At 61.8% G+C, this 20,948-nt stretch overlaps 2 protein-coding genes across 5 annotated transcripts; one reads left to right on the top strand and one right to left on the bottom strand.

The window, feature by feature from the left end:
- The first annotated feature begins 175 nt into the window (after positions 1 to 175).
- Positions 176 to 6,225, top strand: WDR6 (WD repeat domain 6). 2 transcript variants are annotated; one of them, XM_008173367.4, is made up of 6 exons: positions 176 to 356; positions 1,476 to 3,948; positions 4,401 to 4,481; positions 4,833 to 4,949; positions 5,450 to 5,568; positions 5,685 to 6,225. In XM_008173367.4, the coding sequence occupies exons 1-6, from the start codon at positions 260 to 262 to the stop codon at positions 6,209 to 6,211; spliced, it is 3,414 nt and encodes a 1,137-aa protein (XP_008171589.3). In that variant the 5' UTR covers positions 176 to 259; the 3' UTR covers positions 6,212 to 6,225. The 2 variants fall into 2 exon arrangements, with proteins under 2 accessions (XP_008171589.3, XP_023965699.2); XM_024109931.3 differs by lacking the exon at positions 5,450 to 5,568.
- A 2,537-nt stretch (positions 6,226 to 8,762) lies between these two features.
- On the bottom strand, positions 8,763 to 19,844 carry DALRD3 (DALR anticodon binding domain containing 3). Of its 3 annotated transcripts, XM_024109932.3 has the most exons (13): positions 19,289 to 19,844; positions 17,424 to 17,722; positions 17,002 to 17,282; positions 16,689 to 16,747; positions 16,461 to 16,583; positions 15,870 to 15,940; positions 14,494 to 14,552; positions 13,514 to 13,596; positions 12,515 to 12,638; positions 11,919 to 11,977; positions 11,526 to 11,639; positions 10,253 to 10,321; positions 8,763 to 9,369 (listed from the first exon to the last, which is right to left on the bottom strand). In XM_024109932.3, the coding sequence occupies exons 1-13, from the start codon at positions 19,649 to 19,651 to the stop codon at positions 9,250 to 9,252; spliced, it is 1,824 nt and encodes a 607-aa protein (XP_023965700.2). In that variant the 5' UTR covers positions 19,652 to 19,844; the 3' UTR covers positions 8,763 to 9,249. The 3 variants fall into 3 exon arrangements, with proteins under 3 accessions (XP_023965700.2, XP_023965701.2, XP_065408959.1); XM_024109933.3 differs by lacking the exon at positions 16,461 to 16,583; XM_065552887.1 differs by having other exon boundaries at positions 16,461 to 16,747; positions 19,289 to 19,840.
- Positions 19,845 to 20,948: the final 1,104 nt, after the last annotated feature.

Genomic DNA, 20,948 nt, shown 5'->3' with positions numbered 1-20,948 from the left:
CGGCCCGGCCACGTGAGCAGCGGGCCCAGGCGCCACGAACGCTGGCAACAGGGCACGCAACAGCCCTAGCGACCGCCGGCCAATGGGGCGCAGCGTTAGAGACCCGGGACGCGGAGCGGCTCGCGGAGCAGTAAGGAGCCTCTCGATTGGTGGGTGGAGTGTGGGCGGGGCCGAGGCGTGTGAGGTGAATTGATCTCCCGCTTCCGGCCGGGCTGGGGGCTGGCGCGAGCCCGGGGTAGAGTCAGGGCCGCGCGGGGCTATGGCGGCTCCCCGGGCAGCCCCGGCCATCGACTCGCGGCTGCTGCGCGCGCCTGTCACGGCCCTGCGGTTCGTGGGGGGAGCCCGGCTCGTGGCAGGTGGGGCCGGGCGCGGGGGGCGGGTACCCCGAGGGGGGGGTGAGCCAGGAGGGGGACAGGGTACCTCCGGGGGGGGGTGAGCTGGGAGCTGGTACCCGGGGAGGGTGTGAGGGAGGAGTGGGGGCTGGGTACCCCGAGGGGGGGCTGGGGACTCCGGGGGGGGGGGTGAGCTGGGAGCTGATACTTCGGGAGGGTGTGAGGGAGGAGGGGGGGCTGGGTACCCCGAGGGGGGCGAGCCGGGAGGGGGACAGGGTACCTCGGGGAGGAGGGGTGAGCTGGGAGCTGGTACCCGGAGAGGGGGTGGGGGTGTGTGTGTGGGGGGGGGGGCTGGGTACTCCGAAGGGGGGGTGAGCCGGGAGGGGGGGGCTGGGAGCTGATACCCGGGGAGGGTGTGAGGGAGGAGTGGGGGCTGGGTACCCCGGGGGGGTGAGCCGGGAGGGGGGGGCTGGGAGCTGATACCCGGGGAGGGTGTGAGGGAGGAGGGGGGGCTGGGTACCACGAGGGGGGCGAGCCGGGAGGGGGGGGCTGGGTACCCCGAGGAGGGTGAGCTGGGAGCTGATACCCGGGGGGGGCTGGGTACCCCAAAGGGCGGGTGAGCCGGGAGGGGGGGGCTGGGTACCCCGGGGGGGTGAGCTGGGAGCTGATACTTCGGGAGGGTGTGAGGGAGGAGGTGGGGCTGGGTACCCCGAGGGGGGCAGAGTACCCCAAGGAGGTAGGAGAGGCAGGCCTGCGTATCCTGGTGGGGCGGCGATGGGTGGGTCTGCGTGGTTCGGTCCCGCCGGGCGACCACGGAGCCTGTTGGGCTGGTCAGCGCTCGCCTGCCGCTGGGGGCGGCTCATCCACGGGCACTTCCTGGGAAGGTTCAGCCCTGCGGCCCCTCCACCATGCCAGGCGGCCCCTGTCCCGGCTGGCCGCTGCCTGCGGGACCCCCCTGTCGCGTGAGTGCAGACAGGGGAAGGCCTCTGGCAAAGAAGGGGAAGCTCCGGTGCAGCCTTCGCTGCGGCACCAAGTGCTGCTCTGGTGGGACCAGGCACCCGATGTGGCAGGTGCTGCGCTGGCGCAGGGAGGGCACTGCTGGGAAGGGCTCTGGGTTAACGCCGATCTCTTACTGCCTGTTAGGTGAAGGACCCAACGTGGTTGTGTACAGCCTGGATGCTGACGGCGGAGAGGCGGGGAGCCATTGGCAGAGCGTGCTTCGGAACCATCGCATCCACGGGATCAAGGAGCGGAGGAGTCCCTCCCCAGAAGCCGAGCAGAGGACTCTGGCTGTCTTTGGGGGCAAAGGTCTCATTGTCCTGGAGCTGTGTGTGCGAGGGAAGGAAGTGAGTCTGACTGAACTCTGCCAGCTCTGTGAGCTGCATGACTGGATATGGGATCTGCAGTGGCTGGCGGGCAGCACAGGGACCCTCACTTATGTTGGGTTGGCCCTTGGCCATAACTCTGTGGCACTCTATGACTATGCCAGTCACAGGACCCTGCGGGAGGTGCACTGCGAGGAGAAGTGCATCCTCTACTCTGCTTATCAGGTTGGAGACAGCTGGGATGAGCTGGTGGTAGTGGCTGGCACAGTCTTTAACCAGCTTGTGGTCTGGCGCGTGGCTGATGGGAGCGATGAAGAAGCAAGGATAAAACCCCAGAGGAGGGTCAGTGGGCACGACGGAGTCATCTTTAGCATCTGCTACTTGAAGAGCAAAGGCATATTGGCCTCAGCCTCGGATGACCGGAGCATTAGGGTGTGGGATGTTGGGGACCTGCAAGCGCCTCGTGATCCGGTGCGCTGCCTCCTGGTGTGTTATGGCCACCAGTCGAGGGTGTGGTCTGTCAGGCTGCTGAGTGACTATCTCATCAGCATCGGGGAGGACTCTGCCTGCATTGTGTGGAACTACAACGGAGAGGTTGTTCAGAGCTTTAGAGGGCACAAAGGGCGCAGTGTCAGGGCAGTGGCTGTCCACGAGGCACGGGGCTGGGTGGCCACAGGTGGGGCTGACACTGGAGTTAGACTCTGGCACATTAGAAGACCTGAACCCAATGGGAATGGCCTTGTGCAGCTAAACTTCAGCCCGCCCCATAGGAATGGATCCCCCAAGGCCATAAAGCTGGTGGACGCAAGCCGGCTCCTCGTGATGACTGATGCGGGGGCCATCTACAGCTACGACTTGGCCTCTAAACGCTGGGCTTTTGTCATGGAGGATGCAAACTATCAGTCCTACAGTCTCCTGGAAGTTGTGCAGCTAGCCAAGGACATCGTGCTGTGTGCCATGGGCAATCTGATGGGGCATGTCAAAGTCTTCCCCCTCTGCTGCCCCACAGAAAGTGAGGAGAAGAGGCTGTATGGGGGAAAGGTCCACAGCCTGAGCTGGGCCGCGTGCCCAGGTGGGGATCCCAGCAAGTGTGTGCTCTTTGCCTCTGGCCCAGGGGGTGTTCTGCTCTGGCTGGAGGTCTCCTGCTGCTCCTCCGGACGACTGGCTTCAGTGGTGGAGAAATGTTGCTATCTCTTGCCAGTCTGCAGGCACAGGTGGCATACAAGCATTGCCTTCTTGCCCCAGGAGGGGCTTCTGGTCTGTGGTGACCGCAGGGGCTCCCTGCTGCTGTTTCCCTGCAGCACAGCTCTGGGATCTGGCACAGAACAGATGCTAAAGGCAGGACAAGAGGATGCTGCCGATGACCCTGTGGGTCGTGGTTCGGTCTGTAAAGACTCAGGTGACAAGCCAGGTTTGATTTCTTCCCAGGGGGAAGGAAACCGCCGCGTCCAAGGTCCCATTTCCCTGCTGTTTGGGCTTCATGGGAAGCTGGGTGTGACCTCAGTGACCTGCCATGATGGCTTTGTTTATAGCACGGGCAGGGACGGCTGCTACCGCCAGCTGCGAGTGCAGGACCAGCAGCTGCAGGTGCTCAGGAAGCAGAAGCCATGCAGAGGGCTGGAGTGGATCGAACAGCTGCACTTCACCCCTGATGGGGACCTGCTGGTGCTGGGCTTCCACGCCAGCCACTTTGTGCTGTGGAGCACCCGGACCAACGAGCAGCTGCACTGTGTGCCATGTGGCGGGGGCCACCGCTCGTGGAGTTACGGCCGCTGGCTGGCTTCCGAGGTCTTTGCTTACATCAAGTCTGGGGACGTCTTGGTCTATCAGAGCAGTTGCGGGCCCAGCAGGCAGCACGTGCTGAGGGAGCCTCTGCATGGGCGGGAGTTGACATGCGTGCGGCACGTGGGCACAATAAGGACCCGCGGGGGCCGGCTGGTGGACATCCTTGTGACCAGCAGCGAGGACATGACTGCCAACGTGATTGCCGTCAGTGAGTCGTCCCATTCATTGGCTACACTCGCAGCCATCGGCGACCACATCTCAAGCGTGAGAGCTCTGGCTGTGGCCAGTGGTAGTTGGCAGGAGGAGACAGCTGACTGGTCTGCTGTCTTGTTCTCTGCCGGGGGCAGGGCTGAGATAGAATGCTACAGGCTCGTGCTCAGCTGTGACCACAATGCCAGGAGTGGCATGGCCTGCCAGGTCATCCACGTGGCCTCCCACCAGCTGGACGAGCACTGGGATCGCATGAGGAACAAGCACAGAGTCATCAAGATGGACCCGGAAACCAGGTAACACCCCAGCCTTCCCCAGGAAAACAGGGATGTGGGCTGGGGCCAGATGGGGAGCTAGTTCCTGTCATGGCCCTGGAGAGCGAGCTTGAGACCCCTGCCCTTCAGTCTGGGCCAGAGCTCTCTTGATGCTGTCGACAGAGACTTCGGGAAGGCTGAGCCCTCCTCCCCCCAATCACATAGCTGAGGGCCCAGCTGAAATGGGACTTTGCCCTCCTGTCCTGGAGAGCTCACCCAGTGTCCCTCATGCCTCCAGTTGACCTGGAGATTGCCAGGCTGGTGGGCTCTGCCGCCCCCCAGTGTGGAGGCAGGTACTAGGGTGTGGACTCAGTCCCTACTGTTGTCTCCTCTGAGAGGCCAGAGCTGTGTGGTGTGTCGTGCTGTGGGGCTGCCTTGTGGTGCCCAGGTACAGGGGTGACCAGTGGGCTGACTGGTTGCTGTGTTTGCTCCAGGTACATGTCCATTGCAGTTGTGGCTGGTACCGACGCTCCCTGCCTATTCCTGGCTGCCGCTTGCAGTGACGGATCTGTCCGGTAAGGAGGAGTCTCGGCTCTGACCCCAGAGACCTGGTTCCCCGCCATGGGCTGGCCTGTCCCAGCTTGCCAGGGGAAGGAGACACGGTATGATCCAGAGAGGGCGCAAAGCCCTGGAGGAAGAGATGCAGCAGAGTGGGCGCGATGAAAGCATCTGCTCCCCTGGCCTCCCTAACTCCACCTGTGTGCAGCCTGTGAGGCAGGGGCTGGAAAGCGCTCCCCCTTCCCCAGCTGCTCCCCTCCTCTCTGGGTCGGGAGAACACCCTGAATCTAGCCACAGGGGCAGGAGAATTGGCACCTGGGCAGCGCTGCTCCCTTGCCCTGACAGCCTTTCCCTTGCTGCTCCTGCAGGATCTTCCTGATGCTGGAGCCTGCCCAGAAGCTGCGGCTTGTGGCCGATTCCTTTCACCACCAGCGCTGCGTCCTGAAAGTGGAGACATTTACGCACAGGGTAGCGGGAGACAGGAGGTGAGCACCGTTTGCCTTTGCCGCATTGGGCCTCCCTGCAGCTAGATGGGGAGAGCCGCTTTTAGCTGTGATTGGAGGAGAGCAGACGAAGGGGAGGGGTACAGGGAGGCTCTTGCCCCCTCACCCTCAGGTTAGCTTTGCCCTGGCTCTTGACCACCAAACCTCCCATTAATCCTAGCGGAGCTTGCACGGATAGGAGCCTCCGTGGTCCCATAGTCTCCGTCCTGCGAGGATCTAGGGATGCTTTGTGTGCAGATTGCTCTGGCCTGGGAAACCTACCCTCACCGGCACTCCAGGGCCAGGACAGCTGCAGGCCTCGGCTCTGTGGTCGGATTAAATGGTGGAGAATGGAGGAGCCGAGATCCAAAGGTTTGCTCACTGCAGGGGCTGGAATCGCTGCCGACTCCCCATTGGGTCCCACCTAGGGCAGCTGGTTTGTGCACTGAACAATCTACACTTAGTTCAGCCAGGAGCCTCCCCCAATGTGTTTGGTTTCCCAGGAGACACTTCCTGTGCAGCGCTGCCACTGATGGGAGTATTGCATTCTGGGATATAACTGCCACCATTGAGCATGCTGCAGCCGCCCAGGAATTGGCGAGTGGAGAGCTGCAGCCCCTCGGTAGGTGTTTCCCAGCTTTCCTGTCTGTACTGATTGTAGAACTATCCTCTGGAGTCGCTGCTGGAGGTGACTGTTGCTGCGTGCCCTTGGTTGTCATTGAGCTCTTCTTTTCTCAGCTCTGGGGGCCCCATCCCTGACTGTCCAGGCTCACAGCTGTGGCGTGAACAGCCTCCACGTTCGGCAGACAGCGGCAGGACGGTACCTGGTGGCCAGTGGCAGTGATGACGGCTCCATCCACATCTGTTTCGTTGCTGTGGATACAGCCCTGAGTGAGCCACCCCCCTCCCTTCCTTCGGCCGTAGTGCCCCCTGGAGCCAGCGCCGGGGCTCGCATTCTCCTGCTCCAGGCGTTCTCAAGGCCATGTGCCCACGCGGCCCACGTGACGGGACTCAGGGTCTTGCGGCCGGACCTGCTGGTCTCCGCCTCTGTGGACCAGCGCCTGACGCTTTGGCGTCTGGGCAAGGACAGCCTCGTCTTCCTGGGCAGCAGGTTCTGCCACGTGGCAGACGTGGCTGAGCTGGATTGCTGGGGAAGCGAGGAGCGGGGCTATGGCTGTGTGCTCTGCGGGCAGGGCCTGGAGATTGTCTGGGGCAGGGCCGGAGCAGGTCCCCAGCAGCTCCCCTCCTGCGGGGCGTTGGAATAAAGGGGAGCACATGGCAAGGCCTGAGCTGCCTTATTCGGGAGGATGGGGGGAGAGGCTGCCTGCCTGTTGCCACGGGAACCACAGAGCCTCTAAACCCTCTCTCCAGCTGGCACCCATCCTGCCGCTTCACCCTGGTCCTAGTCCCCGGGGAGCTGGCACGTCAGCCGAGGATGCATCTCAAACACTGGCAGTTCCCTCTGGGCAGAGCAGCCTGGGAACCCAGCGGGGCCTTGCCCAGGCCTGCCAGTGACCCTAATAACACTTGGCTGTTCCAGAGCCCCGTACCCCAGGGGGCTGCAAGCCCTTGCCGTGCTGGTGAAACCCTATACCTCTTGGGAGCTGGAGCAAGGCAGCTCGATCCCTGTCTGCCACATGGCAAAACTGAGTCACGGTGTGGGAGTGACGAGCAGGGACCCATGGAGCTGAGAACAGAACCCAGGCGTTCTGACACCCACCCCTGCTGGGTACACACTCGGCATGCTGTGTGCTGGCTGGCTGCTCAGCTCCAGGATGGACGTTGAGGGGTTGCCTGGCTTGGCTGTGTCCGACAGCATGTCCTGACCGCAGAGCCCTTGAAGGGGTCCCACTGCTGTGTGTCAGGGTCTGACAGCGCCGCCTGGACGAAGGAGACGTCCTAGCCCCAAGCTGAGATGGCAGCTGCTGGGGAACACGCAGACCCCGAGTGCCACGGCCATGAGCAGTTTTGTTCCCCATCCCCAGGCTCCGCCGGTGGGTGGTGCCTGCCCTGTGCCCTGGGGACTTGGGGCCACGGTGCGATGCGCTTGGAGATGCTTTGCGCTGCTGGCTCCTCTCCAGCTCGGGCTGAGTAATTCAGTGCCCTGCAGCCTGGGCTGGCTGGGGTGACGTGCTCTCCAAGCGCCACATGCATATTTCATAGCTCTGGATTGCAGTTTGCAGAGGCTGTGCCAGGCCCCTTTGTACAGCCCAGCTGTTGTGCACTGACAGCTCCATGGCCCTTGGGCCAGTCGCTCAGGTGAGCTGCTGGACGGGCTGTCAAGTCGGATGAGCTGCAGGGGAAGTGAGGAGCACAGAACGAGGGACACCGTGCGCTGCCCTGCGCCCTCGCAGCACACCAGCCTGACCTGGACCATCCAGGGAGACAGGGCAGAGCCCGAGTGACCTTCCAGAGGTGGCTCTTCAGGAGAGCAAAGCAAAGGGCAGCCCCCGGAGGAGCCTAGGCAGGCACGGGGGCTGCAGGCAACAGGCACCTCCGTGACCAATGCAGTTGGCTGACAGCACTGCCCACAGCGGGAGTCACCAGCTGGCCAGGCTGCACCGCGAAGATGGAAGTGACCCCATCCTTTGGGAGGAGCCAGGTGACTGGGAGAAACAAGGAAGATGGTGCTGGGGACCAGCTGGCTAGGACAGGTACGGCGCTGTCTTGGTACAAGGGCACCACCCTGGGGGCTGCAGGGGCTAGTGTTTGACTGGGAGAGTCTCATGTTCCTGGGGGCAGGAAAGCTTCAGCTTCTCTTTCTCAGGCTGGTACTGTCAGGGCTTGGTAGCAGCGGCGCAGCCAGTGCCACACGGACGCGTAGACCACAGGGTCACCGCTCCTGCCAGCTCGCTGTGGGGCCTCACTTCACTGCTGAGCCCGCCAGGCCTGTGTTGGGCTGATGGGTCTGGACAGAGCAGTGGGCGCGAGCCCAGGACTGGAATGGCGGGGGTCTGGATAGGGGTGCAGCAGAGCTGGCGGGGAGGATGACTGGATCGGGGTGCGGCAGAGCTGGGGGGGGGGCGACTGAATCGGGGCGACTGGATTGGGGTGCGGCAGAGCTGGGGGCCAGGGTCTGGATCGGGGTGCGGCAGAGCTGGGGGCACGGGCCCAGGACTGGAACGGCAGGGGGTCTGGATCGGGGTGCGGCAGAGCTGTTGTGGGGGGACGACTGGATCGGGGTGTGGCAGAGCTGTGGGTGGGGGCCCAGGACTGGAACGGCAGGGGTCTGGATCGGGGTGCGGCAGAGCTGTGGGCGGGGGCCCAGGACTGGAATGGCGGGGGTCTGGATTGGGGTGCGGCAGAGCTATGGGCGGGGGTCTGTATTGGGGTGTGGCAGAGCTGTGGGCGATGGTCTGGATTGGGGTGCAGCAGAGCTGTGGGCGGAGGCCCAGGACTGGAACGGCGGGGGTCTGGATCGGAGTGCGGCAGAGCTCTGGGCTGGGGTCTGGATTGAGGTGTGGCAGAGCTGTGGGTGGTGGTCTGGATCAGGGTGCAGCAGAGCTGTGGGTGGGGGCCCAGGACTGGAATGGCGGGGGTCTGGATTGGGGTGCGGCAGAGCTATGGGCGGGGGTCTGGATTGGGGTGTGGCAGAGCTGTGGGCGGTGGTCTGGATCAGGGTGCAGCAGAGCTGTGGGCGGAGGCCCAGGACTGGAACGGCGGGGGTCTGGATCGGAGTGCGGCAGAGCTCTGGGCTGGGGTCTGGATTGAGGTGTGGCAGAGCTGTGGGCGGAGGTCTGGATCAGGGTGCAGCAGAGCTGTGGGTGGGGGCCCAGGACTGGAATGGCGGGGGTTAAACAAGAAAACAGCCCCTGCTCCATAACAATGTGTATTTGGACCCAAACACCAAGGCTGTAGGCTCGGGGCAGGGACAAGCGTCCTTGGGGCCAGTGGGGACCTCAGCCAGTTCAGAGCAAAACAGCCAAAAAACCACCTGTTACAACACAACTGAGGCTGAGGCCTGGCTGGCCTGGGGTGCCCCACTCCACCCCTGGGGTGGGGGCTCAGGCAGACCGATTCTGTGGGGCTGGCAGTGGCTGGGACCCGGCCTCCCCTGCGCATTTGGCATCAGTGGCTGGGAGCCAGAGCCCAGGCGGCTGCCGCCTCCTCTCCCCAGCACTAGCTGTGGTAAGGGCATTTAACCCCTTCTGTTCCAAAACAACCAGCCCCTCCAGAGAGCAACTAAACCTGTGGGGAACCCCTCCCCCACCCTCTAAAACAGGGTTAACCCTTTAACTCCTAACAACAGCTTCAGAACAGACTCTGCGCTCCCTGTTTGGCACTTGTGTGGTGGCCGCAGGGCTCAGATCTGGCTGAGCGGAGGCAGGTGGAGGGTAGCCAGGGCCCTGTGGATTACGTCTCTCACTCCTCTCATCAGCTGTAGCCGAGCAAACATCTGGCTGAACAAGTGAGGCAGTGGCTCCTGGAAGAGAGGGGGCAGCAAGTGAGAGCAGAGGCTGCAGCTTCCCTGCGCTCCAGGGGCAGGGCTCCCCGCAGCTCCTGCTTAGTGTAGGGAAGGCGTCCTGGAGTCCCTCCTCCTCTCCTCCCCATTCTCGCAGCCCCCCTGCCGGATGGGGTGCCCTCCGCCGCTGAGAGCTGGGCAGGGGAGCGTGCCCTAGCCAGCAGGCCAGGCTTTCCTAGCTGGGCACCCCGTTAGTGCACTGCCATCCCATTCGCTTCCCGTGGAGGGGCACGCCCAGTTGGGCACTGAAGCCTGCTGGGCGGGTGGGAGAGCAGCAGCTGCCGCCACCGTGGCCAGGCAGGCGGGAGAACAGCAGCAGCAGCAGCTGCTGCCGCCGCTGTGGCCGGGCGGGAGGGAGAGCAGCAGCAGCTGCTGCCGCTGGGCGGGCCGGAGGGAGAGCAGCAGCTGCCGCCGCTGTGGCCAGGCGGGAGGGAGAGCAGCAGGAGCTGCTGCCGCTGGGCGGGCAGGAGGGAGAGCAGCAGCAGCTGCCGCCGTTGGGCGGGCAGGAGGGAGAGCAGCAGCAGCTGCCGCCGCTGGGCGGGCAGGAGGGAGAGCAGCAGCAGCTGCCGCCGCTGGGCGGGCGGGCGGGAGGGAGAGCAGCAGCTGCCGCCGCTGTGGCCGGGCAGGAGGGAGAGCAGCAGCAGCTGCTGCCGCTGGGCGGGCAGGAGGGAGAGCAGCAGCTGCCGCCGCTGTGGCCGGGCGGGAGGGAGAGCAGCAGGAGCTGCCGCCGCTGTGGCCGGGCGGGAGGGAGGGAGAGCAGCAGCTGTCGCTGGGTGGGCGGGAGAGCAGTTGCCGCTGGGGCGGGCGGGAGAACAGGCTGTTTCCCAGGAGGGTCCCCGCTTACCCCCAGGATGTGAACGCGGTTGTAGTAGGAGCTGAAGTCCATGCTCAGGTGGATCAGGAACTTGCACACCTGCCATACAAAGCAGAGCTGCTAGAGCCCCTCCTTCCCACGGGGGGTGGTCAGGGACCGTGTGCACGCTCCCTGCTAGGTGGCCGCACAGTGACACCCATCCCAGTCTGCCTAGTCGATCACCCCATTGCAGTCCTTCCTCTCTCCAGGCCGTCCACCCCTACGTCCAGCACTGCCTGGCTGGAGCTAGCAGCTTCACACCCGTCTCCTCCCTGGGGCTAGGAACGGGAGGTCTGAGAAACGCGGGGCTCCTGCTGACACGTGCTGGGTTCCCAGAGGAGGTGCTCTAGGGAGCAGCCTGGGGTTCAGTCCCAGCGGAGAACCACAATTAGAGGCTGGCTTGTACGACTGCTTTAAACAAACGCCCCAAGGAGCCCAGCAGAACCGGGGGCTAGCACCCTGCCTGTAACAGCAGTGGCCAGGGCCCCACGGTCACCCACTCCTGCACAGCACCCTGGGCCTGGCCAGCTCAGCAGAGAGGCCAAGGACTGAATGGGTCACAGAGCATGAGCTTGTGCTGCTGCCTCCATTGGACCTGGGGCCAGCCTGCCTCTGCCTGGAATCCTTCCTTCTCCGTGCTGTTGAGGTGATGGCCAGACTGCTGGGGTTATCTCCTCTCGGACAGGCCCCTGGGGCAATGCCCTGGAGACTAGCTCCCTGTTCTCCACTCCTGCCCGGTACTGCCCCTGCACACAGCTGGGCCTGTCAGCCTGGGACACCCGTTCGTCTCTCTCACCGCTGCCCTGTAATCAGTCCCTCCCTCCATGAATTAACGTGTAAGGGCAGCATGCTCTCCTGCAGACCCCGCTCCCGCCAGGCACGGTGCTGTGCCCCCGCAAGGCAGCAAGGGCTGAGCTGTTCGGAAGAGGGTTATTTAGCAGCAGCCAGGCTTAGTCCCTGCAGGCTCTCGCTTACTTGTCCTCCCTGCACTCGTTTGCCAAACTAATTTGCAGCTTGTGTTAGACCAGACTGAACTCTACAGGGCTCAGCAGGCCCCGGTTCTGACTGGGACCTCTAGGCACTGCAGCCGTATAATGAACCTCTTCAAGAACCGTGGCTCTAGCGCCGAAGCAGCCCTCTCCAGTGCTCCACAGACAACCTGCAAACCTCCAGGCTGGTGCCAGCCGGGAGCAGCCCTCGCACCCGCCTGGGGCTCTGTCCCCAGCAAGCCAGAGCCCTCATCGGGGGGGGGGGGGGGTCTCACCGCCTCCGTGCTGGCTGTGATTCGAATCCCTTTCCTGGAGAGGGGCAGTTGTGCTGCTTGGCTCAGGGTCTCTGGGAAGGGAAGGATGTGGTTGAACAGCAAAAGCCATTCGCCCTATGGAAGGAATACAAATATCAGTCACCTCCCAGCAGCCTCCGGAGCTCTCTCCCCTCACCCCATGCCCAGCTCGGGTAGCTCCACTGGACTGGACGCCAGGGCAGGGGAGGACAGAGCCATCAGGCCCGGTGAACTCTGGGCTGTCTGAGATTCCAGTGGCTCTGACCCCTCCCAAATACAGGAGGAAATGGCTGTGGGCGGAGTGAGGATAAGCTTGACTGGCAGCTCCTCCAGCCATGGGTCTCTAGGTCCCAGCCCTCGCCCTGGGCCACTCACCTCTTCTCTGAGCAGGGAGAAGTTCAGTTCTGATGCTGGGGGGAAGGCCGGGTATGCACCTGGAATAGAAGTTCAGCGCCTGGTTACACAGCTGTGGCAGCACAGATCCGGGGAAGAGCCGCGATTGGCAGCAGCTCAGAGACAGGCAGGGATTTGATGCCTGGAGGCACCTGGCATAAAAGATCCTTCCCAGCGAGCGAAGCTGCCTCAGTCGCATCATCCATGGTTCTTGGTGCTGTTTCCAGCCCACTGCAGGGGGAAGACTTCCCCAGCACCTTCCTGCCATGATGCTGGGGCCCTTGGCCTGAACCCTGCTGTGTTTGGTGAGTGGGCCGGGCCTGCCTGGCTTGGTGGACCCCACCCCTTGGAGCAGCTTTGTCAGACTGCTTGTCGCAGGCCCATTCACAAAGGATTTTCTCTGCCTTCTGGATCAGTCAGACCAAGGGCTACGAGTCCGTCCACCCTGAGTCCCTGGAGCCTCTCGTGGGCCCTGACGAGCAGTAAGGCCCAGCCTGGCCGATTGCTGCCGTCGCTCCCAGGGGTCGCTCCCTGAATTGGTTTGGGGCCCGAGCGGAGCAGAGCGTCCTGGCACTCACCTTGCTCCACAGCCTGCTGGTACGTTTTGAAGAGCGTAGCAAGCCGAGCGCAGTTGTACATCACAAAGGCTCCGCTTTTCGTCCCCTTTGTGGAGATGCTGCTGTCCTCCAGGTCGAGGATAATCTGAGGGGGGAAACCAGCTCCGTTCCTTTCTCACTTTTCCCTCAGTGGTCTGCCCCGCAATGCCTACTTCCTCCCTGTTCCCCTGAGTCCCTGCACACTTCTCCTGGTGGGATCTGACCCTGGCCTTCTCTTGGGGGAAGGAGAGTTGGGCAAGTACCAGGTCACATCTAGGCCCCCCAGATCATTATCCAAACAACAGGGCTCCCGTCCTGCTTTTGGGATAGCAATGCATGGTCTACCAGAGCTCCCTGCTAGCAAAGGATTCCTAATCATCAACCTCCATTTGCCTTTGCTTCGTTTCATCCCTTTGTTCGTAGTCGCACCCTGACCAATTCCTTTCCCTCCCTGCATTAACCTCCTTCAAATGCCTGCTCCTTAGCCATTTGGGAGCCCACGGGAGAGCTGTCTAGCTCTAACCTTTCCTCCTAAGCCTCTCCTGACCCATCCCCATTTTTGTTACTTGTCCCTGAGGTCCCTCTAATTTGTGCCCCTCCTCCTGGTGCCAAGAGCCACACCCAAAACCAATGCTGCACATGGCTGTCAAGAGACTTGCTGTTGCCTTCTTGCTCTGAATGGCTCGTTCCACTACAATATCGCATTAGAAGCTCCTATCTAATTTGCTGTGTTATCTCCTGGGTCTCTCAGGGTCACGGCTTCCCAGGGTCTTGTCTGTCTCAGAGTCCTTTCCCTGAAACGTACTGACTGCCTTTTCCCACGTTTCCTGGCGGGCTGTCCTCCCTGCATTCCTAGCCCCTCTAGACGGTGGGATGCTGCTCACTCCCTGTGGCCCCTCTAAGGCCAAGGGGCCAGTATACACCGGGATTGCCTCTTAGTGACCAGGAAGGTAAAGCAACGTGGTTCTTTCTTGTGCTTACCTGACTCTGATGGGCTGTACTCAGCATTTCAAACCTGATGGCAGCTGATGTCAAGACGCTGATGATCTCAGTCCAAGAGTCATCTGCGCAGAAAATGTGGCAAAGAACATGCAACTAGAAGTGCCCGGCTGAGCCCACCAGCCATGCCCCCCCGCTGAGCCTGCACACTCCCTGGTCAAACACCATGAGCAGGGCACTCGTGGTCATCGCTGGGACAGGTCTCTCAGCCCCAGTCCACTTCTTGCCAGAAGAGGGGGGCAGCCCAGCCGCCACCTGGGGAACATGGGCTTTGCGAGCTTAGTGCAGGAGACTGGGGTACAGCTGGGGGGGCCAGCACCCCCTCTCTCCACATGCCATGCTGGCCTGCCTGGGGATGCTCCCCACTTCTCTCTCCATCAGCAGACCTCAGCCCTGCCCAGGAGACTGCCCCGGGGGCAAGAGGGAGCTTGCTGGCTGTTGCTTGTGAAGCGATTGGTCTCTGCTGAGGCCCCAGCTAGTAGCCTGGTGATGGTGGTTTGGACGCCTCCTCACCGGACGACCACCCTTCGGAGGCTCAGCAAACACCCATCATGGGAATGACTTGCAGTCCCTGCTGATCTGGGAGAACCGAAAGGCCGGGCCCTGCAAATCTGCTTGAAATCCACAGACCATGTTTGCGGCTCGGAAGGGCTCTGAACTCTGGAAAAAGCAGGCCTGCGGCAGCGTGGTATAGTGCTGCCGGGGAGAGAAGAGCCATGAGCCATGACTCCTGCAGCAGCTAATTGCAGAGGCAGGGCTCTCACGCCTGAGCCTTCACACACACACAACAGCCAATGTGCAGCAGGAGGAGCCGCGGGTGCCGCTAGCCCTGGTGAGCGGCTGCCTGCACTAATGCAACCCGCGGGCGAGGAGACTCCAGGGGCTGCCTGGTCTCCTTGGGCCAATGAAGGTGCAGCAGCAGGAGGAAGCATCCCGTGGCCAAGCGAAGGCAGAAGCCTTACCCTGAACAAGGTCTCCATACTTCATGACCGAGGCTTCGTACATCTGGCACCTGCGGAGCCTGGGAGGAATAAATGCAGTGATGCAAGAGAGCCCAGGGCTATCGTCCCCTTGGCAGCTCTCAGCTGCACTTGGCACTGCCCTGGCCCATCTGAGTACCACGGCAACGCCCACCCAACAGAGCTGGGGATCGGACAGTGTCCTAAAGAGCCACCCAGCAGAAAGGGGCACTCTTATTGGCTTGCTGTAGCAATGAATTCCCCCCTTGGTCACATCTCTGCCCACTCCCATTGGCTGCCAGGGTTTTGGCTCCAGCCTCTGCCAGCCCAGAGAGGCTGGGCTAAGAGACCAGGTCTCGTTTCTCTTGGGCAGCAGAGTGGCAACCCAGCAAGCTGGGACCGACTGTGAAAACAACCTCCGTGCAGCAAGGACAGCGTCAAACTGAAACCAGCTCCCTGAAAGGCGGTGTTCCTGACCACGCTACCAGAGACTGGGCCCCTCTGCCACTGAACCGGTAACATGGGACGCTGCTTCATGATGTGAGGGCAGCTGGGCCTTCGGCGCACCTCATCAAGCTGGGCCCCTCACAGGAAGCAGAAGAGAGGAGGTCCGAGCGGCCCCTCTCGCCTTTCAGTGGCTGAGGAAATCAGAAAGCCGTTGATCAGAATTCTAAGGATGCAGACCTCTTTCCTGCCCGGGTCCCTGGCTGATGCACTGACGCAGGGATCGGCAGAATCTCAGGCCAGAGCAGAGCAAGAAATGGGGGCAGACAGCAGGTTGGATATGCGACTGTCCATGCTCAGACTTGCCCATCAGAGATGCTGCAGTGAGCTGTCAATCCAGCACCACACCGCGGCCTAGTTCTATCAGGCCTGCCTGCTTCTGTCCTCACCTCCCCACAGTGTCTTTGCAGGACAGACGTTGTAAGAAGGGCTTCCCCTCTCTTTCCATTTCTCACCGCATTAACCAGTGACCCCACCCCAGAGCACTAGCCCTCCACTGTGCAGGTGGTGCAGAGCCAAGGCCTGCTCCTCCGGACGTGAGCTGTAGCCCTGCAGGGCTGTGCAGATCAGGGTTAATGGCTTGAAGAGGAGACGAAGTCATGGCACCAGGGTTCTCTTCCCAGTGCTCCCTATGTAACTTCGATTACGCGTCCTCTCTGGCTGTGCTACCCACCTCTGTACAGCGCTGCGAGCCACTCAGAGGGGTTGGGCTGAAGAAGCACTGTGAGGGTTACAGAATATTCTACAGCGCTGGCCGGTTGGGCAGCACTTTTACAGAAGGACTAAACACCCTGATTATCAGCCACCTGAGCAGAATGCAGTGAAACGCGCTCGGTTGAACGGCTGCAGCAGAGTCCTGGTAAGTGCCGACTTACTGGAAGTACTGGGGTGCCCCCACAGGAGGGGGGGAGTTAGCCACCTTCACTGGCCCACAGACGAGGTGTTTCTGAGAGAGAGGAGGAGAGAGTGAATCCTGGGGCAAACAGCTCCCTGACCTTTTGCACTTCACCAGACGTTCAGCTGTGCTTAGATCCAGGGTGATGGGCACCACACACAAACCTGAGCCCCGGCTCTGAACGGATGCTCCCAGACCGCTGTAATGTCACAGCTTATTCAGTCAAAAGAAACCAGCCGTGCTGTGAGTGATTCGTCTACCCCTCTCCTCCCATGCCCTGTCACCTCAGCATCAAGGTCTTCGGGGGCAGGGACACTGCCTTTCTCATCTGTAGTGCTCGGCCAGAAGGGCAGGGGGAGGCTACAGAGGAGAAAAAGGAAGGTTTTCAAGGAGATAAGGTCCCCTTTCACCATGAGTTCTTCCTGGGGGAAATCGGAGGGAGCCATGCTCGGACACCCCTGCCCCCAACCCAGACAACTTCACACAGCAGCAGGAAACACTTTCCCATCCTTGTCCTCTGCTAGGTGCTGCCATGGGAGGCAGCAATGGGGGAGTCAGAGACATGCCTCACCTGCAAGGTTGTGTGAGCTCCCAGGTCCAACATCCTCCAGAGCAAATCCACCTGCTGCTGCTGAAACTCGCCCTCACAGCTCACCACATGCACCACCCTGCAGCAGCCTCCCGGCCCCGTGCCCTGCAGCAAAGCAGCACCCCGGTTAGATGTGCTCCCACCAAGCCCAGGAAGGAGCAGGGCAGGCGCTCTGGGGTCCTTGTTTACCAGAGCAGCAGGGTTACTCACCGCACAGCGCAGGGCCATCTGTCGCAGCTCTGCCAGGACCCGCAGTTTCTCCTCAGTCACTGCCAAGGAGGAGGAGAGGACTCAGAAAGGGAGGTACAGGTTCTTTGCACCCTGTCTCCACCCCAGCTGTTATTGCCTCACTCAGTGTCCTTTGGGGCCATGACTTGCTAAAGGCTGGTGCGCCAGAACCAGGAAAGAGAGTGGAAAAGGGGGATTTGAGACCAAACGCCCCTTGTTTTCTGTATGAAAATAGAGCAACTGCAGCCTTGTGCCCACCCAGTCAGACAGCAAACGTTAAACGTGTGACACTTACCAAGACAGACATCTAGATTGGGGTCATAGCCCTCCAAGCTCTGCTGCGCCAGGAAGTTTTTCAAATGCACTTTAAATATGACATCATCAGCCAGCCTCGTCTGCCCTGGCTCCGGTCCTGGGACTGTAGCATAAGGGCACTGGCTGAGGACTTGCTTCAAGGCCAAAACATCCTCAGGAATGAATGTCGTTTCCAACTCTAAGGGCCAGTCAACTCTCAGCTGGTGCAGGAACTTCCGGATTCCTTCGTCAGGCACAGCAGGAACCAGGTGGACATTCATCCTAGAATCAAATACAGACACCATTCACCACGCAGAATTGGTATCAAACACAAACTCCTTGCTCTGTCTCACACACTGAGCAGGAGCCTGGAAAGCATCCAAGGAAGAGCATTTCAAGAGCTGGAGAATTCAATCCACTGACCCCTGTAGTCTGAGCACTTCAGCCAAGTGGTCAGTTACTAGAATGGCTCTCAGATTGCTCAGGCTAAGCATGTCCAGGCTTCTCCGGCTCCGCAGGGGTGTGCAGTTGAGGATGATACTCTGCGCACTTGCTGACTGGGAAGGCTTTGTGAACTCAGCAAGAGAATTCAGGACCTGCTGGAAGGCAGCAGGTCTCTGTAACTGAACAGTCAGCCCCAGTGCTGTCTGCTGGCAGCTCTGGAGAGGTGGTACTCCAGGGCAGTTGAGTGAAATCACATCTTCTATAATGTCTTTGGGAACCTGCAAGAAGACAAGACAGACATACGAAAAGCTCCTCTAGTAGACACCTTCTTGAACACCAGTGTGCCATCTTGCAAATTCCTCACTCTTACTGACAGAAACTAGCTGGAATCTCACCAATCTAGGTTAGATTCATAAACTTTCAGGCAGTTACTGCAGCCCATGGTAGTAGGCGCTACTGTCCCTTCGGTGCCCGTTGTGAACCTAGGACCCCAGTGTGGTGCAAGGGGTACTGCTGGGGGAATTCTGCACCACGGTGCAATGTAGAATTTTGCAGTGCAGAATTTCCTTTCCCCTGCAGAAATGGGCTGCATGCTGCTAGCCGCTGCTCAAGTCCCTAAGCTCCGCTTGCACATAGAAGACACTGCTGCGGGGAGGGAGAGGGAGCTTGAGGGTTCCTGGCAGCTGCGGTTCCCAGTATGCCCTGAGCGAAGGAGAGGGCAGCACACAGGAAACTCCGTGCAAACCTGGGACAGAACATCAGGCTGTTTCTCCCTCTGGATCTGGGGGGGAGGGGGAGCCCTGCAGTTGGGCTCTGGGTGGTGGAGGGGCTGAGGGTATCTGGGCTGCCCCCACCCCGTGGTTGGGCTCTGGGAAGGAGGGGGTTCAGGTGTATTAATGGGAGCCTGGTGTCTTCCTCCTGACTGGGCTCTAGGGTGGGAAGGGGGGAGAGAAACTGGAACTGGGTTGTCATAGAGGTTTCTTTAACTCTCTACTGGGGGGGAGGGATTTTTGTGGGTGCCTGTATTGTTACAGACATACTAACAGGTATTTTGAAATAAATTACCAAAATAACTTAAATGGGCGTGATTATGTAGTGTTATCTTGACAAATAAAATTTGCAGAATTAGGCGTTTTAAAATATTGCGTACAGAATGTAATGTTTTTTAGCACATACTTTTTCAATTCTTTATCACAGAATGCCCCCAGGAGTAAGGGGGGGGCATGCCCTTCGAGGGGATTTTGAATGAGACGTGAAAGAGGTTCTAGTTACTAAAAGTTCTTAAGATACATTTTGCAAGATTCAGGCTGTTCACTGAATAAATTCCAGTTTGGGTTAAATTCCCCTGCAGCTTTCACACTTTCCTAAGGTTTTATTTACCTCTCATGCAAAATCGGTATGTAGGGTTGTTACTTGTGGGGCAGCGGTTGCTGTGTCCCAGTGTGGAGCTGGCCCACGCCTAGTCATGTACACATAGTGCCTGTAATCAGCACCCTCCACAACTGGTCCTAGACAATGGGTTCTCCTCAGGGTCACCCCCTGCTCTGCAGCATTGGCCCTCGAGGAATCCCCCACCTGCCTGTTTGCCTCAAACTCAGGGCTGAGCCCCTCCTGGCAGACTTGTGCTTCACCTCCCCCCAAACATGGCACAGAATCACCTTGCACCAGCACTAGACTCCTCCCCTTGCCCACAGGCCCCTCCCTCTCCCACTCCTGCTTGGCCTTAGGCCCCGCCCCTTGCCCACAGACTCCTCCCTCTCCCACCCCCGCTTGGCCTTAGGCCCCGCCCCTTCCCTATCCCCCGCGAGCCCGTAGGCCCCTCCCCTTTTGCTCTCCCCGCCTACCTGCCCCCCCGCGAAGAGAGGCCGCAGCGCGGCCTGGGGGGCCAGGAAGTCGCGGCTCCGCAGGTTCCGGGCGCTGCTCTCCTTGAACCAGACGGAGGCGGGGGGGCCGGGTTCCTTCTTCAGCGCCGCGTTCAGGGCCCCCAGGGTCTCCGACACCCCGAACCGGCCCCCGCCCGTCTCCATGGGGACCGAGGCAGCTGCCGAAACCGGAACCTCCCGCCAGGGATTCGGGGGCAACGGACAATGAGCAACTTCCTGTTTGCCTACCGGAAGTAGCGTCACCGATTCGAGCAGCCCTCTTGGGTGTGGCTGGAAGTTCCGCGGACGCCATCTTGGGTGTCGCCGGAAGAGTGGGGTTGCCATCTTGCCCGTAGCGTGGAGGGCAAGATGCGGCGGCCATGTTAGGTGTGGAGACAGACGCCCTAAGGGGGCCTCTGAGGGCCTGGGCCCCGTGGGACGGCCACTCCCGGACGGCTAATAGCAGCGAGGGCCCCGGCCCTGCCCGCTCCCACTTCGCACCCCTCAGTGCTGGCCCCGCCCCCTCCCGGCTCTGCCCGCCCCCCCCCTCCCTTCACACACCCGGGCCCCGCCCCGCCCCTCGTCCGCCAGCCCGGGCCCCGCCCCTCTTCCTGGCGCCCGCCCGCCCGCCCGGCTCCTCCTCTTCCCCCGGCCTAGTGCCCATCCCACTGCCCCCACCAGCACTGGCGTGGCACCCATCCCACCCCCCAAATCCTCCCTGCCCCCCCCCCCGCCAGCACCGGCCTAGTGCCCATCCCACTGCCCCCACCAGCACTGGCGTGGCGCCCATCTCACCCCCACCCCCCCAAATCCTCCCTGCTCCCTGCCCCCAGCACCGGCCAAGTGCCCATCCCACTGCCCCCACCAGCACTGGCGTGGCGCCCGTCCCACCCCCCAAATCCTCCCTGCTCCCCGCCACCAGCACCGGCCTAGTGCCCATCCCACTGCCCCCACCAGCACTGGCGTGGCGCCCATCCCCCACCCCCAAATCCTCCCTGCTCCCCGCCACCAGCACCGGCCTAGTGCCCATCCCACTGCCCCCACCAGCACTGGCGTGGCACCCATCCCACCCCCCAAATCCTCCCTGCTCCCCCCCCCCCGCCAGCACCGGCCTAGTGCCCATCCCACTGCCCCCACCAGCACTGGCGTGGCGCCCATCTCACCCCCACCCCCCCAAATCCTCCCTGCTCCCCCCCCCCACCAGCACCGGCCTAGTGCCCATCCCACTGCCCCCACCAGCACTGGCGTGGCGCCCGTCCCACCCCCCAAATCCTCCCTGCTCCCCGCCCCCGCCACCAGCACCGGCCTAGTGCCCATCCCACTGCCCCCACCAGCACTGGCGTGGCGCCCATCTCACCCCCACCCCCCAAATCCTCCCTGCTCCCCCCCCCCACCAGCACCGGCCTAGTGCCCATCCCACTGCCCCCACCAGCACTGGCGTGGCGCCCGTCCCACCCCCCAAATCCTCCCTGCTCCCCGCCCCCGCCACCAGCACCGGCCTAGTGCCCATCCCACTGCCCCCACCAGCACTGGCGTGGCGCCCATCTCACCCCCCCCCCCCCAAATCCTCCCTGCTCCCCCCCCCCCCCCCCCACCAGCACCGGCCTAGTGCCCATCCCACTGCCCCCACCAGCACTGGCGT

Source organism: Chrysemys picta, chromosome 7 (genome assembly GCF_011386835.1).
Source record: "Chrysemys picta bellii isolate R12L10 chromosome 7, ASM1138683v2, whole genome shotgun sequence".
In the NCBI taxonomy this organism is placed as follows: domain Eukaryota; kingdom Metazoa; phylum Chordata; order Testudines; family Emydidae; genus Chrysemys; species Chrysemys picta.
The sequence above is the reverse complement of the archived record's forward strand: the minus strand, read 5'-3'. Positions and strand labels throughout refer to the sequence as shown.

What these genes read in the sequence shown, in the direction of transcription:
- WDR6 (XM_008173367.4), top strand. Translation starts at nt 260, where the DNA reads ATGGCGGCTCCCCGGGCAGCCCCGGCCATCGACTCGCGGCTGCTGCGC. An exon ending in GGGAGCCCGGCTCGTGGCAG is followed by an intron (nt 357 to 1,475) that starts GTGGGGCCGGGC and finishes ACTGCCTGTTAG; the next exon opens with GTGAAGGACCCAACGTGGTT. An exon ending in TGGAGAGCTGCAGCCCCTCG is followed by an intron (nt 5,569 to 5,684) that starts GTAGGTGTTTCC and finishes TTCTTTTCTCAG; the next exon opens with CTCTGGGGGCCCCATCCCTG.
- DALRD3 (XM_065552887.1), bottom strand. Translation starts at nt 19,651, where the DNA reads ATGGCAACCCCACTCTTCCGGCGACACCCAAGATGGCGTCCGCGGAAC. An exon ending in GTACAGCCCATCAGAGTCAG is followed by an intron (nt 12,639 to 13,513) that starts GTAAGCACAAGA and finishes TTCCCCCCTCAG; the next exon opens with ATTATCCTCGACCTGGAGGA. An exon ending in TCACAGCCAGCACGGAGGCG is followed by an intron (nt 10,322 to 11,525) that starts GTGAGACCCCCC and finishes TTTGTATGGCAG; the next exon opens with GTGTGCAAGTTCCTGATCCA.